We start from the raw sequence: 18197 nt of genomic DNA, 5'->3' as shown, positions 1-18197 counted from the left end.
CATAGAACATACCAAAACCTGGTTTTATGACTTTATGGTTATGACTATAAAGTCGTGACTCCCTGCTTCAAAATGATAATAAAACAATGTGTTTTTAGGTTTTTAAAATACATTTTGTGATTGCCAATTTCCTGTCGTCCTTTTTTTGGCTTTTGATCTTTTGATGCAGACTGGCCTGTCATCGTGGTAATTTTTGGACTCGTTGATAAGTGGTTTTTCCATTGGACGCATTGAGTGAGTGAAGTGAGCGACTAAGTGTTGGTCCTTTTAATCTTGCGCGGGGGGGGGGGGTAACGGTTGTGGGGAAGGGGCGTTAACACTGACAAAATGGCTGCTGATGATAGCGAGTAAATGGAGAGGAAGTTCAAATGATGTTTGGCTATATTTGGAAAAGGCTATTTATAGCCCTCCCCCTATCGTGAAAGGTGCCAGCTTTCATCTGGTAAAGTATACATATTTTATCATTTTGTGAAAAAATACTAATTAGTCTCACACTATTATGTAAAAACTACAACTTTGTCTTTTTTTTTACTTTATGGTTATTAAATACCACTTGCTTCTCATAGTTTGACTATTTGCATAATATATATATCTATGTATACAGTATATGTATGTACATATGTGTATATATTTGGAATGTAATGAGGACGGCGATATCGTGATATTAAAATTGCCACGATATCGTCATGGTGCGATGTTAAAGGTAGCACATCATCGAAAAAAACATTGCTGTTAGGACTTCATGTGTTTAGCTTTGACAAAAATGGTCAGTCTTCAATAGATATCGGTAAGCCACAATATAGATTTTTAATTTTTTTAATGCCTGTGTTTCGCTAAGGTATCGTAAGTGATGACGAACAATCATGATATCAACTACAATGAATTCAGATTAAATCAGACTGAATTATCAGTACAAAATGTGATATCAGACTGCCACAATAACTAAATTTGATACAACAGAGTATCGATATACCAGTAAGTACTCATAACACGGTACATGGCTATCAACAAAAAAAAAAATGTTCGGCAGTGGTTACGAGAAAAGAATCGAGTACACTATTAATATTGGGCTGCCTCAATATCGATATTTGATTCAGGAGTAAGTCATTACGATTTAATTAATAACTTGGCAAAATAACAAATTGTGTGGTTGTGATTCTGAGAAAATGATTTGTTTGTTTTTTTGCTGGGCTTGTATTTGAAAAAGACAAAAAAGCCCATTCATTCCAGATGAGCCTCTCCCCTCCCCAATCACGTCTGTATCAATTTTCGGGCATGTGAAGCATGCACAATGAAGGAGAGACGAGCGATGCTTTTATGCTGATGAGAAGCAGTTTGGGAGGAGTGTCTCGGGTAAAAATGGAAATGCCCCCCTCCACGTCACCTCCCCCCTCCACTGTATCAAAGCCTCCTGCTGGAGTCTGGGGAGGGAGGAAGGGAGGGAGGAGAGTGGGAAGCAGGAGACATCCCAGCTGTGTTTGACAGCTCTCAGGGCTGAGTTGTGTGGTCTGATGCAGAAGAGGGGGGTGGGGGAATTCGCCCCCCCCCCCCCCCCCCCCCCACACACACACGCAGACAGAGAGGGGGTGGCAAAGGGAGGTGACGGCAAGCTTTGACATGGTCCAGCCTGAACATCAGAATGTACACTCAATGATACCCCATAGGCCTACACTGTTTTTTTGAGGGGGGCAGGCGGGGGTGCCCCGTTTATCTGGTCTTGGCTGAAATGGTTTAAGAGTTGTCCTTTTTGTAGAGTTCCCCTTTTGTGATGAAAAAAAATACAAATAAATTACAGTAATTTGGGAGAGGGAAATGAATTGCAATTAGACAGTGAACACAGACTCCCCCTAGAGGTAGCCTACGTGAAAGAATCACTGAATTTAATATTCAAACGGTGCCTACTGTTACACTGGCTAAATTGTGTATTTTAATCCAGTAAGGGATATGCATTCGGTACTGTTCGGTCGTATTTGATTTTTAAGATTAATACATACTTGACATTTTCAATTGAACTTTTGTGTGCAGTACATTTGAATGAAATCATGTACTGTATTGCAGTCAACATCTTCACCAAGCTACAGTCTGCTTTCATGTTCAGGTGAAGCTGTTCGCAATCCTTCCAAGCGACCGATAGAGCGTTCCAAGGCGGCAAGCGGTTCCCCACCCCATCCCACACACAGCCCAGCCAGTAAATAGGTGTGACTATAAAACCTCTCGATGTTTCATTTGTTTCAGCTGCAGGCGCCTGAAAATCAAACAATCCCAAGTGGTTTTGAGCAGCGTGTCATCTCCCAATGTTATCATGTCGAACTTGCCTGTTCTTTTTGTTTCAGTTTCTGCTACTGATGACTCGTGCATTTTAACGTGATGTCATCAAACGTGCCTCGAGGAACACTTTTTTTGCAATGACGTTGCTTTTCTTTACTCAACTGCAGAGCGTACCAGGCATCACTGAGAGGTATGAATCCGTTTTCCATTTGTCTTAATATATAATGCATTGTTTTATTTATTAGAACATAATGACTTTTAAAATATACTATATGTATCTTTCTGACTAATTAGTTTTTATACCCCTCCAAAAATTATACATGATTTAGTAAAAGACATGGGTTGTGATGGCATTTTCATAATTCTGATGCCATTTTGATAATTTGAACAATATCTTCTGAGATTTTCTATCAATCATTTTATACTTTAACAAAATTAAAGTCTGATTAAAATATATCAGCATATACTATGAAAAACATTAATTCAATTTTATAAAATGTTTCTATTTCATAATCCACACGTATGTGTAATTTAAATTTTCTATATACTTGTATGCATTTGAATGATTATTATATGTGCTATTTGTATTCAGTTAATTTTAAGTTCATACATGTAATGCATCTGTTAAGGAATGTTTTTCATAATAAATCACAAATGTGTATATTTTTAATTTGATATCTTTTCTATCCTTTTTGTGCCCCATCCCCTGTAATAATGTCTATCTTTTGTATCAGGTCCCATCCGAAGCCGAAGCTCCTCCTGGTCGTCCTCCACACCCGCCCAGGCGCCCTCCCTCCCGGATGGGTTCCCTCCCTCCTCCCGGGCCCCCTCCCCTCCTCGCCGGCTCTGAGATGAGACAAGTTCGCCCGCGGCACTCACACTCCGCTCCGCAGTCGCTGTCGCTGTCTTCCGTTTCGGACCAACTGAGGGGAGACCTCGGAACAGGAGAAGGCATTTTTTCATCTAAGGAATAACATCCGAGCCTGGTAACTTTCGGGGCCGCTTTTGTGCACGTTCAGGATGAACAAAGCCGAGAAGGAAAACGAGCCGAGTGAATTCAGCAGCCACGAAGAAGAGGTAGGTGGGCGTGCGCACCTGGTCGATCTCTAGCTTTCCCAAAAGCCAAACTTCACTATAACAACAACGACACATTTGGTCGAGTCGAGTTCGCGCTGACGATGAGCAGCAACGCGACCTCATGCGAAAAGGTTTCACAAGTAACTTGGGACGTCTTTTAAGTCCTCTTGCGCACTTGAAATGACGAGTAGGCACTGAAGTTGGCGATTACTGCGAGTATTAGGAGGAAGATGACGATACTGGCGCCTAAGTGTTTGTAACAATAAAACGATATGGCCGCGACATAATCAGTATGTGATGTCATTTATATACAGTAAGTCTTACGAGTTAACGTGTCACACGTGATTACAATGAAAACAATGTCAATTGTTATCTTGATACTGACCGATTATTGTTCTATTTGACTTACAAATAGATACAAATATAATCATGTATTACGATAGCCTCTTCACTGGTAAACTATCACAAGATTGTGATATATAGTTTTTTCAAAGTCAAATTGTAATTTCATACAATTTCCAATAACACACGGCCTATGTTATCAATTTATATTGATGTAATGGTACAACCCTCTTCCAAAGATATCACCATGTATCATGTTGCCCCCCCCTCCACACACTTTTCACTTGTGAACTTCCATACATTCAATTAAAAATGCCCGATTATAATTCTGTCCAATTTCTGATGATGCATGGCCCAAGTTAAGTTGATATGATACAGCCCATGTTTTTTTTGTCTTTGACTTACACAGATATCGCCATGTATCGTGATACCTCCCTCACTATTCATTGATCAATGAGACAATATTATATAATATTGGATAAAATTATATAATAAAGACAATATTATTTCCAATTCATAGTACTGCTTGGCCCAAGTGTCAATATACAAAGTTTTTTCTTCTTGAGTTCACCATTGTCATCATGTATTGTTGAAGAGTTAATCATACCTTAGCCATGATGTTGACTTTGGTATTTAAAAGCAGAATTGTAATGCAGTACAATAACTAATGAAGTCCGACCTAAATGTGAATGTTTGTTAGTCAAGGTTAAAAACTATTCTTTTTTTCCTCATGCTTACGATTCAACTCTTTTAAAGCATTTTAAAAATCATCAAAATAAAAATCTCACAGCGTATATCTTTTTAGTAATTCTAGTCTTGCCTACATGACACCCGGGCCAAGTGCCAGATACAATACTGTCGCAATCTTGCAATATCATGATACCACTTCAGCATAACCAATGTGGGATGTAATATAGATCTCATGAGTTCCACGAAAGCATGACAATTATTATTATTTTATTTTTTAGTTTTATTGTTATATGATACAGCTCTAGTTTTTACAGCGTTTTTTCACAGATGTGTCAGGGATACATCCCACCACCAATAGTCAGTTATCACTATCATAATATCGTGTGATACCCTCTCATGATACCCGATATCAATTACATTATTGTGATTGTCCTGCTGTCTGAAGTGTGTAAAGAGTGGATTTATCCCAATAATACTGTCCACAACGGGTCGGGCTAACAATCTTAAATATTAAACGCATTCAGTATGGATGGGCTAGTACTGATACCAGGTATCAGTATTAGGCCGATACCAGCCTTATTTCAAGGTTACGGGTACTCGTGAAGGATGCTGATACAATTTGACATTGAACAAGTCCTTCCTTGCCAGTAGTTGGTGCTATACTGTGGATGTTTTCCACATCCGTGAATCATCTTGTTTGTCACAAAGACACATCTGTCATTGTGTTAATCGAAATATTGTGTATCAGAAATACTCGTGGTATTGGTATTGGTGAGTACTCAAGTGAAAATTCACACTGGTACAGATCTGATATCGGAAAAAGTGGTATCGGAAATCCCTAGTGTTCAGTATTTCTGACCAAAAGTCTTCTTGTGGGGGAAAACCGACGTCGCCCCGAGTCAATGATTCTGTGATCTGTATCATAGAACGGAATGGAGCCAATATAAAGAAGCGCCCCGACTGACAAACAACGAAGCGGTGATAAATAAATCCAAATACGTCCGACCCGATTTCCATAGCAAGTCTTGACATCACAACACTCCTGCCTCAAGTCTTTTTCGGAAATACTCGGCTAACATCGGCACATATCCACGAGCGTGTTTTTGAGAAATCATGTGACATTTCTCCCTCAGAGGACTTGTTTTGGTGCTCTGTTTTGAGATTATTGGAGCACATCACACACAGTACCACCAAAACCGTTCAATGCCTGAATTAAAAAAACAAAACAACAACAAAAAAACGTATGTAATACATAAACAATCTTTTAAGACTTGAAGAATTCTTATGCGCTTGCCGGGCCTAACATGGCTCCTATGAGCTATGCTAAATGTCAGGCTGAGTGCATCCCAAGAGGTTATGCTAGGTTTAGCGTTGGTATTAGTAGGTTAGGGTTTATGTTTTATGGTTAGGATCGTATGAATTGTTGGTAAATCTGGACTTTCCCCACCCAAGCACCCTTCCCAGGATGGTACCACCCACTGTCCAACCTCGTCTGCTTCCGTAGCAGTAAAACCTGGTCAATAACTGTTGAGAGGCAAAGTTTAACAAGCTGCGAGGTATGACTCTCACGTGCTCTGAGCGCAATGGCTCACTGATTCACACCAGTAAAGCGCCGATGTGGCGGAACGGCGCGCTAGCCAAACATGGCGTTGTCGCAGCCGAGGTATGCGTCTAATCTGGAGAGCGACGTTTGATAAGCTAGCACAATCAGGAGCTATCAGGTGCTCTGGACGCTTTCACGTCGCCAGCCGCTAAGGACGGTGCTCCTTTTAGCCAGGTGACAAGACCTTGTATGGACCTCAAAGCTAGGCTGGGGTCAACAAGTTTTCCATGTGTATCTTGGAGTACCGTACATGTTAAATGTATTGCAATTTCGATTGATACGGCAAACCAGAACATGTGAAGTTTGCATACCACTGCATCATGTGTGAGGTCCACCATTAAAGCGCTCCCTGATTGATTCTTGACTGTTTCACCCGGCCGAGACGTCGCGTTGACTCTGCGTGTAAGCGGATCTTTACAAGCGAGACCCCGAAGAGATATGACTCGAGCGAATGTGGCGCGTCTCTTTGGGGGTGCTCTCATCGGGCGGCGTGACCTTTTTGGTACGTGGGGGAGCGCGGGGGAGGCCACCAGCGGTCCGTAGCACGCCGTCCTGCTATCCATGAAAAGGGCAAACTGATACATTAACTCTGTGTGACATGAAACGTTAAAGGAGGGTCGAAAAAAAAAAAAAACATTCGATGCCCAGCTAATGAAGACAATCAAAAAAGCTCACTGCTTTTGCGCCCCCCTCAAGCCTCCCCCTCCTGCTTTGCCGTCTGATAGGTTGGAGTTTATTTATACAAGCGGCGGGGGAATTGTCATCTTATCTGAGCCATTTGTCAGCTGTGCGACAAGAGCTATTTGAAAAGACAACAACGAGGCTTAGCGTCACCAGCGGCTGGCCAGTGAGTCTGAGAAGAACGCTGTAAACGCCGACTTGGGCCTGACAAGTACAATACCTCATGGTACGGTGGGCGATATGGCAAAAAAAAAAAAAAAAAAAATGATCACGATATGTATTTTCACGTCGTCTGATCTTGATCATTTTTAAAATATTGTTTTTAAACTGCCTGTTTTAAAGCGGCTGTACTGAAATACAAACAAACAAACTAGAGAATGCTACATTTTCTTAACATATGAAGTACACTAAACGAAAAAGATGAACATAGTAACATTTTAAAACGGATTTTACTCAGCATGACAACAAATGTAGAAATATATCAAATCACGTAAAGTGGTGAAAAAACATATCATGGTGTAATAGGGTGCAATACCTTAACCCTGACCAGCAGAGGACAGCGTCTCCTGCCTTACAGACCAAGTCGTAATCGAAAAGTAAAGACGAGCCACAGATGTTGGCGCAGCCGGATATGGCCAACATGATCAACAAATGTTAGATTTTTGTGTTTGACGGATCAAACTAATTAAAAATTGAAAATGCTAATGACTATTAAACATAACTACCACACAAATTTACAAAATTCTGTGAAGTTTCAAAGTTGGAAACTTTCAATGGGAACTTACGTGAATAAACCAGGAATTTAGAAAATGAGGCTAGCTCTTGATGTGGGCGCTATTTTAGCCTCATTTCCCCAATCCTCCACCTCGAGTCTTTAGACGTGCACGAGCATCGTTCCCAAACATGGCCATTCATAACGGCGGCATGCCATTATAAAAGTGCATGGTTATGATGACTAAGTCATGAAGGACACTGTCCAGCTTCAATAAAATACAGTAGTAGCACTCGCAATATTAAGATAGCATTAGCACTGCAATAAAAGACAAAGTTAGCTAGTTATGGCCGCTAAATTGCTAGCATGACTTATTTGAAATAGAGTGTTATAAAACTTGCGTAATATCGCATCGAAGTTTCCTTTTTTGAATGTAATTAAAAGTCAATTTGGTTTTGAAAGACCCCTGCAAATGGTCAAAGGAGCTTAAAATGGCCGCTTCAAAGCAAAATGGCAGACTTCCTGTGCTTTTTCGGGAAGGGCTTTTTTTGAGACTTTTTTTTTGTTGGTGACTTATCTCTCTTCCCCTGGTTTCCTTCCATCGGCCACACCCAGCTTTCTTCCCTCAGCTTGCGTTATCTTGTTCTCGTTGCCATTTCCTCCCCTGATGCTTTCTTTCCTCCAGTAATAAGGCGCTCTACTACCTCCATTTAATCCCCTTGTTTCTTCTTTCATCTTCTTCTGACGCTTGAATCAATTTTTGGGGGGGCCTCAACATGGCTGAAAATGAATTTTAGGGGTCCACATGGAAACCGCCCAAACTCACTTAATTCTTTAAAAAAAAAAAAGCGCATATTTGACATATTTCCTCAGTGCCAAATGTGGCCCGTTTTAGTTGAGCACAGTTTTTATTCTGTCGTATGAATGACAACAGGTGAATACACAGATTAAGTAGATCTGAATTTAATTGTTCTGCCTGTCGCTTTTGTTCTTGGCACACATTATTGTAGTCAATTAGCAGTAATTTTCAGGTCAATTAAGTGATATTGAATAATTTTCCCGGCGACACACCTGGCGAGCACTCGGAATAAATGTTGAGTGTGTAGGAAAACGAAATAAAAACAAAGAAAAAGCAAAAGTCCGAGGTTTTTGGGGTTGGTTTAGAGAAACCATGAAATTGTTTTTCTCTGTATAATCCAAACAAATTCCAAAGGACTACGTTTGCTCTTATCTTGGACTAAGGGGTCATCGTTTTGGCTTTGCAAAATCAATGAGTTATTGATACTCCCTCTCAGAAGGTTTAGAATTGACTATACATGCCACACGATGGCGTAAATCACCATTTTTGTTTGAATGAAGCTCCTCAACTACATTAACGTAGTTCCTGGCCACCAAGATGCCACAAGATGGCACCAGAGCAATACTTTTATTTACGTAGCTACACAGTGGACGCCTGCATATTTGTAGTTCAGCGTTCACAAATTCACTTATTCACGGGTTCAAACTATACCGCATAATTCACGGAAATCCCTGCCTATTCTGTTGTTGTTGTTTTACCTCATCCCGTTGGTATCTATTTTAATTTTTTTTTTAATTCTTTTTTTTCATGGCAGTTAGAAGGGAGCGTCAATTATTTGCAGATTTTTGCAATTCACGGTCACTTTCGGTCTCTATCTGTAGGTATTTTAAGGTTTCGATTTTTTTTCTTGGGGGAAAAAATAGCTTGCAAGTTACAAGATTGAGACTTTTCCGAAAGTTTTTTTTTGCTTAAAAAAATTACGTAGGAAATTATTGCTTTTTTTTTTTCTTTTTTTTTAAAGAAAAGTTCTTCCTTTCGCCATTTTAAACCATTTTAAAATCTTGTTATTAAGAAGTCAAAACTGTACAAAACAAAAACGCAATGTTATTATGATAAAGTAGTATTTTTTTTTTTTTAATGTGCAAAGCAGTTTACTTTCAAAAGAAATTTGAAATGTCCGGGAAATGTATTTTTATTTTATTTTGATCTTTCTCTTCGTCACACTTTTATAGGTCATGGCGAGGGCCACTGTTGTTGGGTAAAAACGCAAGAGTTTGTCCACCCGAGAGTGGCCGGTGGGAGTGGACACTTTTAAAGGTTAACCTGTTGGAACATTTACAGCTCGGCAGCGCTTTAATTGTTGCTTGAAAGCACATCGAGGGTAACGTGACTACTCGAGTGCACTCGACCTCGCCCTCCCGCAATCAACTTTACCCAACCTCTGACCTGCACGCCCCCTACAAATCCCAAGTGAAACTCAAACCCTTGACCCATTACACGATAATCGGAGTCATCCGTTTATGGTGGTCCCGTACCTCTGCGGCAGTTCCATTCTGCACAATCTCAAGTGATGCCAATGGGATGCTGAACAGCTAAAGTTCACAACCGTTTGTCCTTTATTCCTCCTCTACATGAGTACATAGTAGATCAACAGGATACTACACAAGTCAGATGTGATTGTGAACAGCTGCAAGAATAGTTGGCAGAAAGCTATGTCAATAAATAGTTTATATATAAACATTTGAGAATGAAATAAACACCATCACCATGCATGTATATGAAAAATAGACGCTATATATACTAGAAATGTTAAACAGCAGCAGGACTAGCTGGCAGAACTATGTGTAAACAGTAGTCCCTCGTTTATCGCAGGGGTTACATTCCAAAAATAACCCGCGATAGGTCAAATCTGTGAAGTAGGAAACTTATTTTTTTACAATTACTATATTGTATGTTTTAAGGCTGTAAACATCACCATTAACATTTTCTCACATTTCTTTGGTTCAAAATTCAAACCTTTAGTAAGAAAAATACATATTTTTTATTATTATTATTATAATAATGGTCGACTGGTTAGCACGTCCACCTCACAGTTCAGAGGTCGTAGGTTCGATCCCGGCCCCGGCCTCCCTGTGTGGAGTTTGCATGTTCTCCCCGTGCCTGCGTGGGTTTTCTCCCGGAACTCCGGTTTCCTGCCACATTCCCAAAACATGCATGGTAAGTTGATTGGACACTGTAAATTGCCCCTAGGTGTGATTGTGAGTGCGGATGTTTGTTTGTCTCTGTGTGACCTGCGATTGGCTGGCAACCAATTCAGGGTGTCCCCCGCCTGCTGCCGGAAGACAGCTGGGATAGGCTCCAGCACGCCCGCGACCCTTGTGAGGATAAGCGGTATAGATAAAGGATGGATATTATTATTATTATTATTATTTTATTAGAGCCACGATATAGCGAGGGACCACTGTATAACAAAAATAGTACAGGCGTGTAACAAAAACTACATGTATCCAAAAGTAGTCCATGTATAAACATTTTGTATATAATGAACAGCAGGGATGCTATCTTGAAATAAAATAATAAAAAAAAAAAAATATATATATATATATATATATATATATATATATATATATATATGTACACACATATGTATGTGTATCAAGATAAATTGGCAGCAATGCATGCAACAAAGAGTTGACGTGTTGAGATAGTCGAGAACAGCCTTTACCTGATCAGGATTTTGGAGCCGATCAGATAGTTAAAAGAAAAAGAAAAGATAACCAATCAGATCAGAAGATGGACCAATTTATCCAGTCTATTTAAACAACTGGTTTATTTACTGTACAATCGAACCCCGCTTTTCATGGGGGATTGGGACCAGCCCGGCCCACAAATAGCCATCATTTGTGTGCAATTTATACCCATTGAAATGCATTGGGGGAATAATAATAGCAATTAAACCCTGAACAGCAGCAAGACTAGTCGGCAGTGTTTCATGAGATCAAAAATAAAAACCCAACCTGTAGATGTAGACGATTGACAATGTCAACAAAACATCAGCAACTGTAGTTATCTAGATTCATCATGTGTTCATCATGATGCACGTGAACAGCGACTATTATAGGCTAATGTTTTTTGCAGAGTGTAAATTTGCAGTGGGGCGAAAATGACAACAATAGAGTAGTGGCTGCGTCAAGGTTAGAACCGCATTTGGCTGGAAGGTCCTCTTATCCATTAACTTGGCTACGGAACACACACATGCACATTCACGGGAGTTTGGATGGCGGAAGGATGTGGGGGGGGGGGGGGGGGGGGGTGAAAGAAACGCTAATCATCTCCCATCGCACCAAGGTCATGTCCCTCATTTGAGCCGCTCCCAAAAAAAAAACAAAAGTAGTCAATTAAAGTCAGCAAATATGTGCGGAAGTCACACGGAGTTTATAATGAGACATTCCAAGGCCAAACAAAATCTCTTTCCAGGACGCCACTCGGATTTCCAAGCGATTGTTCGCATGGGAGGTGATGGAAATAGAAGGAATGGGTTGTCACCCTCCTTGGAGCTTCCCCAGCAAAACAATTTCAGGTCCTAATAAGGCCGGGACTTTTTCTTTTTTTAACGTGATATGTTGTCCTTCATGAGATCTGATGGCATTTGGAACTGGGAGGCTCACTGTTGCTTGGACAAAAAAAAGAAGAAAGGAAGAAATCAGATGAGGACTTTTTTTTCCACAAGGGTTAGGCTTTTTTATTTTTCCAGGAATATTTTATTTTTATTTGATTTTTTTTTTGTAAAAATGCGACATTCTCCCAAGATTGCAACTTGTTTTTCTGAAAAATATACTGTACTCCTGGTTACTAATAATACAATTTTTTTTTTTACAAAGTTAAAGTGGTACTTTTTCTACCAGGAAAAAGTTGTAAATTTTCAAGAAAAAAAATACAAGTTTATATTCTTAAGTACGATATTTTACTGATATTTTTCTCAAAAAAAATTGTTTACTCACAGAGAGTTGTGACATTAAAACATTTTTTTTTTAAATACGCTTTTCATGAGAGCATTATTTTTCCAGGAATATTTGCTTTTTTTTTTTTTGTGAAATTGTGGCTTCATTTTACAAAAAAAAAACCCAAAACTATTTCTTTCAAAATTAATAGTTTTTCTAAAATAAATAAAGCTTAATTTTTTTTCCTGGGGGGTGGGGGGAATCAACTTTATGGCTGGTATAAGGTTATACCTATCGTATTTTTGCGTATGGAAAAAAGTCACAACTTGAAGAGAGTAAAGTCATTTTTTTCTGGGAAAAAAAGTCTTTTCCCAAAAGTAGGTATGACTTCTTTTTCAATGCAACGATTCTCTAAAGAATGACACTTGTAAAAAGAAAAACAAATCACAAGAAAGCACATTTTCTTAAGAAAAATAGTTGTTACCTTCAGGGTCTGTCTTTTGAGGAAAAAAAAAGCTAAACATGACAAATATGTCCTTAAAAAAGAAAAAAAAAAAGGAATCATGAGAATACAGTATTTTATTCATTTTAGGACAAAACCCTTAAGTAATGAATAAGTTTGGGCTTCCTGAAGTGACGTGGGGGGTCGGTCATTGTCACCGGCGCCCTTGGTGGGATGGGATGTTTTTTGGCCCCGGCGTAGCGTTGCCGGGGAGCTGACACTCTGCTGCGCCGCTTGTGGAGTCCTCAGCTGACTTTTTGATGCAAATCTGCCCGCCTGCCTATACACGGTCACCGACTCAAATATCCCACGATGGCGATGTCTTGACTCACGAGGAAGCGAAACAAAGAGTCAACAAAGAGCCGATTGGCGTAATCCGCAACAGATGTTCGGCGGCGTGGAGATTTTGCCGGTGAATCATGGGGAATGCGCAAACTCACCGGACACACGGCGGAACCGTTGCCTAGTGCAACAGCTGACGTCAGGAAGTCTCGTGGATCAAGTGGGACGGCGCCGGGAATGGCTCCTTGTTGCGAGCGGGCCTTAAGGGTCACGCAGACCAAAGATCCGTTAGATGAGCGAGATACCTTTCATGTGTGTTGGTTTTCCCTGTAGGCTTAACAACGTCTTACTCCACCCCAAGTAAAGTTATTTTTATCCTAAAAAAAAAAAAGTACTACAATGGACAGCCGACTTTGACCCTTTTTCTCTCAAAAATATTGCTCTTAATAATGGCACCTTTTTTTCTAGTCGACTTACTTCCAAACTTGTTTCTTAAAAAAATATGTGACTTTATTCCCTGGGGATGATAACTTTCCCGCATCAAAAATACAATTTGATGCGATTGTTCGGAATACAGCGGAACCTCAAATTACAAACTTGACTGATTATAACCTGAAGCATCATAAATCGAGGTCATGTTTGCCATTTAAATGAACGGAAATGCAATTAATCCGTTCCAGCCCTTAAACTAAGTTATACTTCTTTTTTTTTTTTTTTAAATCAGTGTTTCGTTAAAAATAAATATATATAGAAATATGGAAATAAGTGAAAACGCACTAATATAAAGAAAAACAATATTTAGAAAAACATGACTATTGTTGGTCCTCCATTAAAAATATTCTTCTCCCATAATAGCTCGGGGAAATTCTGATTCAAGTGTTTTTTAAATTTATTATGGCCGTTTCTTTTTGAAATCATTGGTTGATTTTGGCATACCAATCCAGGGAAACTTGTCCTTCTGTTAAAAAAAAAAATCATGAAGTGTGATGTCACATTGTCTTTTCAAAGATTATTCACTACAATTTTTTTTTAATGATTTTGACCATTTTCTATTTTCTTAAGAGCCATTGTGACTGTTAAGCATTTTGATTTACTTGTGTAAAAGTTCAACGTTTCAACATGGGACCTGCCTCCACTTTGATTCATAAAACGTGGCTGCTTTTGGAATCTGATTGGGTGAATGGATTGGACGTAGGTGGAACAGCGGCCCTCGTGACTTGCTTGGACAGATATTTGTCTTAATTAAAGAGATGCTACATTTCAGTAAATAACATACACACTGTAAATAAATACATATGCAACGGCATTTTGCCTTACGCCACGGAGGGATTCAACTAATTTTCAGTTTACAGCATTGCTTTTTTTTCCTTTTTTTTTTTTTTTTTTTTTAAAATAAAGTTTTCAGCAATGCGTTATGCACGTTGCCAATGTAGAAAGAAGAAACACAGCGTAGATCCATCCGCTCATCCATGGCAAGACCGTTTGTATCTTAATAATAGAGGTAATTTTTCTACGGAAATTTTGTGCGCAACCACAATTCATAAAAAGGGACGTTCAACTCTACATCTTTTTAATCTTTTTTTTTCAACAATTGCAACTTAATTCCCCCCAAATGTACGCTAATGATTAAAAAAAAAAAAAAAACGCTACTTTTACAACTTTTTTGGTAATGTAATCTTACGTCATTGTTCGTGAAAAAAAAAACCCAAACATTTTCCTAAGATTTTTTCCATAGAAAAAAGCGACTTTATTTTGGGATTATGATTTTGTTCTTGAAAAAAATCAACTATTCTTGTAAGATTACAAAATAAAAGAGTACAGTATTTTTTTGGGGGGGGATTGTCCCATTTATCTAAAATGACTTTTAGTAAGATTTAGGCTTTTGCCCGTATGATTGATTTGTATTTTTTAGTTTTTTTTTTGTCTTGAGATTGAGTGCTGTGAGCCCGTGCGTTGACGTTATTAAAGCAGACCCGGCAGAGACGGGAAACCCACTTGCGGCCCCGCGGAGTCTCGCTCCGCTAAGATAAGAGCAAAGGTGACCAAGGTGATGTTTGGCACGGTGCCTCGGTCCGGCGCAACCCTCCCACCACTATGCGCCCCCTCGCCCCCCACCCCTGGTTGCTAAGCTCCTTTGTTTGTGTGCTGCTCTCTCTACTTTGGCATCAGTAGTGTGGATCGGGTTACATGTGGGAATGAGGTGGAGTGTTAGTTCAGCGCTTCCTTTGTCCCCTCAGCTTGGAATCTCGCCGCTTTTACGCAAAATCCAATCATGGCCCACTTGAGCAACTATGGAGCTTGCCACCGACATGGACACATATAATAATTAGTTATTAATTGATCAAAAAAACGTTGAAGCGGAAGTCAACCCAAACGTATTTTTTTTCAAGAATATGTTCCCAGCAGGCCCACTAGTTGAAACACGGCATTCTGATTAATTTTACAGAATATAAGTTAAGCAGCAAAATGCACTCGTTTTTAGCCATCTCTAGGGGCGGCCATTTTTTCTTCTGTCGACTGAAAATGACATCACTGCTCACAACGACCAATCACGGCTGACCTGTTTTCTCAATCTGAGCCGTGATTGGTCGTTGTGAGCTGTCGTGATGTCATTTTCATTTGACAGAAGACAAAATGGCCGCCCCTAGCGATGGCTAAAAACTAGTAGATTAACACTTATTCCACAAACGCAATATTTATCAGAATGCCTTGTTTCAATTGGTGGGCTTGCATAGAACGTTTCGGTTTACTTCCGCTTTAAGAAACTCCATTTCTTCCTGGAAAAATGGATTTAATTCTCTTAAGATTATCTTTAGAAAATAGCTTTGTGCTTGTAAAATTGCAACAATCTTTTCAGCGGAAAAGAGTCATATATGTTGTTGGGAGAAAATATTACAAATATATGATATAATATAAATATTATAAAAATTTATTGTCACAAGGTTGTCCCCCCCGATAAAACGTTCTCTTAAGAATTGGAAAAATAAGAATGCAAATGAATGTAATCCTGAAAGTTTTTTTTTTTTTTTTTTTTAAAGAAAGAAGTTCAATCTTTCAAAGAAAAAGTCTTTTGTGGAAAAATGTCACATTTACACTTGGGGGGAAAAAGTCATCCCAAGTTCTCATTTATAGTTTACCACACTCGTGTACTGTACAGGAAGTAAAGGATAAGGAAATGGTATTTACACTATGTACAGAATGTGTGTGTGCGTGTGCGTGCCTGTGTCAGGGGTCTCCAATGTTTTTGAAATTGAGAGCTACTTCATGGCCACAGATGAATGCGAAGGGCGACCATTTGGATACACAGTTGTGAAATAACAAATTTGCTCAAATTATCTTCAATAATGTTGTCATATGTTTTTATGAATAATTAATGATATTCATTTATGTGGAGACTCTGATAATGTTAATGATTCCTCACAATATTTAGGAATCGGCTAAATATCAATGTGCAACACTATTTCTATAAATCTCTGTCAGTGTTTACATTTTCAAATGATCACTTGGACAAGGTCCCTAGAAAATCACAATGCCCCATCACTGCTGAGCTATTTTTAGAACTCATACGGTCCGCGGGGGCTATCTGGTGGTGGTTGGTGACCTTTATGGTACATGTTTGCCACCAAATTCTTTTCTCTTCAAACCCAAAGGAATGCTTCAGCTTTACAGATGCCACAACTGCTTGTGTGGGCAGTGTGCATTATTAGTCGTCCACTCGATTAATCGATCGGCCAAGACGTCTACGACAAAACAGCCCTACGCGATGTTCTCGTTTTCTCGATTCACCACTTGGATTTCCTTTCCTTTTTCTCTGCCTTCACGGGAACGCTTCCCTTTCTGTTCAGCCAGACGCTATACATTGAAATTCCCTGGCAGTCAGCAGCAGCCCAAGTTGAAAAGTTCAAATGAGGAAAACAAACCCAAAGAGAGTCTACAAGTTAATGAAGTGTATGTGATGTGTTTGGTGTTCTCCGCAGGTCCGAACGCTCTTTGTCAGCGGGCTGCCACTGGATATCAAGCCGCGGGAGCTCTATCTCCTCTTCAGACCATTTAAGGTATGTTTGGATGTTTCCAGTGCGTGAATGAGTGAGGGCTATTCTTAGCGGCTGTTCTTTCCAGCCGTCAATCGTAGCAGCCATTAATAGTGATGAAATAAACGGCAACGGAAAGTCGCCCAAGGTTCAAGTGTCTGGCTTTCTAGAGCCGAGGTTCAATCGCGACTGACAATTTGCAACAATTGCAATCCTGATATTGTCGTCTTCTTTGTTTCAGGGCTATGAAGGTTCCTTGATAAAGCTTACCTCCAAACAGGTAGGCTTGGAAACATAATGCAATGATGAGAATTCTAATGTTACGCAATGTGGTGCCATCCATCCGTCTAGTGGACATGGTTAAAATTTAGGAGCAATCGGAAACAATCTCTGGGGGGGTTGATCTTTGAAGGACTGCTGAAAATGGCTAAAATGAACATAAAATGACTTCTTCATTCCAAAATGTCAGACTTCCTGGATCTTTTCAGGCATGGCTTCTTGAGACTTTTTTGTGGGTCTACGCATGATAGACATACCTGCCAAATTTAATGTTGCAAAGTGAATTTTCATAAATAAGTAAGTAAATAAATAAATAATTAAATAAACAAAATGACTGGAAATGAACAAGTTGATCCTAAATTGTCTGATTCATTCCAAAATGGCAGACTGCCTGTCTTTTCAGGCATGGCTTCTTGAGACTTTTTTTGTGGGTCTAACTCATGATACACTCTAAAAACAGTTGGGTTAAAAATAACACAATTTTGAGTAAAAAATGGACTGATCCACAACTTGGGTGAATTTAGCCCAACTTGGTAGTTTTCTACAAAACAACCCCCAAAATGGGCTGTTTTGTACAAAACAATGCAAGAAAGTGGGTCAAATTGACCCAATTTGTGTTTTATGGCGAGTCATCCAACTTCGCTGCCATGCTCCGCCCCCACACGATGAAAACGAAAACGTTTCGCAGTTTAGAGTCACCCTTCTGGCTAGTGGCTCAAATTCAGTAGCCCTTGGTGAAAATCTCTAAAACAAGTACATCTTTGAAGGACATTTGGACAAAATAGCCCTAAAACGCGTTATTCTACTGAACATGTGGAAACAGGAGTGCAGAACATTTACAAGGGATGAAAAGACCACTTTTATTTCCACTAGCCAATCAGACAATACAAAACCATCCTACCCAGAATGTTCCACATCGGTGGGCCATGGCCAGTGAATATTTTTAATGTATTATTTGTCATACGCGGAAGATGATCAAGACATTTCTTA

General features: G+C 39.5%; 1 protein-coding gene across 2 annotated transcripts in view; it reads left to right on the top strand.

Annotated features, from left to right (window-relative positions):
• Positions 1 to 2098: 2098 nt before the first annotated feature.
• rbpms (RNA binding protein, mRNA processing factor) overlaps positions 2099 to 18197 on the top strand; it is a 33453-nt gene continuing 17354 nt past the window's right edge. For both annotated transcript variants that reach the window (XM_086013423.1, XM_086013413.1), the window contains exons 1-5: positions 2099 to 2196; positions 2334 to 2458; positions 3003 to 3345; positions 16875 to 16952; positions 17170 to 17208. In XM_086013423.1, the coding sequence (XP_085869549.1) occupies positions 3289 to 3345; positions 16875 to 16952; positions 17170 to 17208 (174 nt within the window). In that variant the 5' untranslated portion in view covers positions 2099 to 2196; positions 2334 to 2458; positions 3003 to 3288. The remainder of the gene's footprint in view (positions 2197 to 2333; positions 2459 to 3002; positions 3346 to 16874; positions 16953 to 17169; positions 17209 to 18197) is intronic.

Source organism: Filicampus tigris, chromosome 2 (genome assembly GCF_054856515.1).
Source record: "Filicampus tigris isolate MCC_2025a chromosome 2, RoL_Ftig_1.0, whole genome shotgun sequence".
NCBI classification, from domain to species: domain Eukaryota; kingdom Metazoa; phylum Chordata; class Actinopteri; order Syngnathiformes; family Syngnathidae; genus Filicampus; species Filicampus tigris.
Note: the sequence above shows the minus strand (reverse complement) of the source record. Positions and strands in the feature narration are given on the sequence as shown.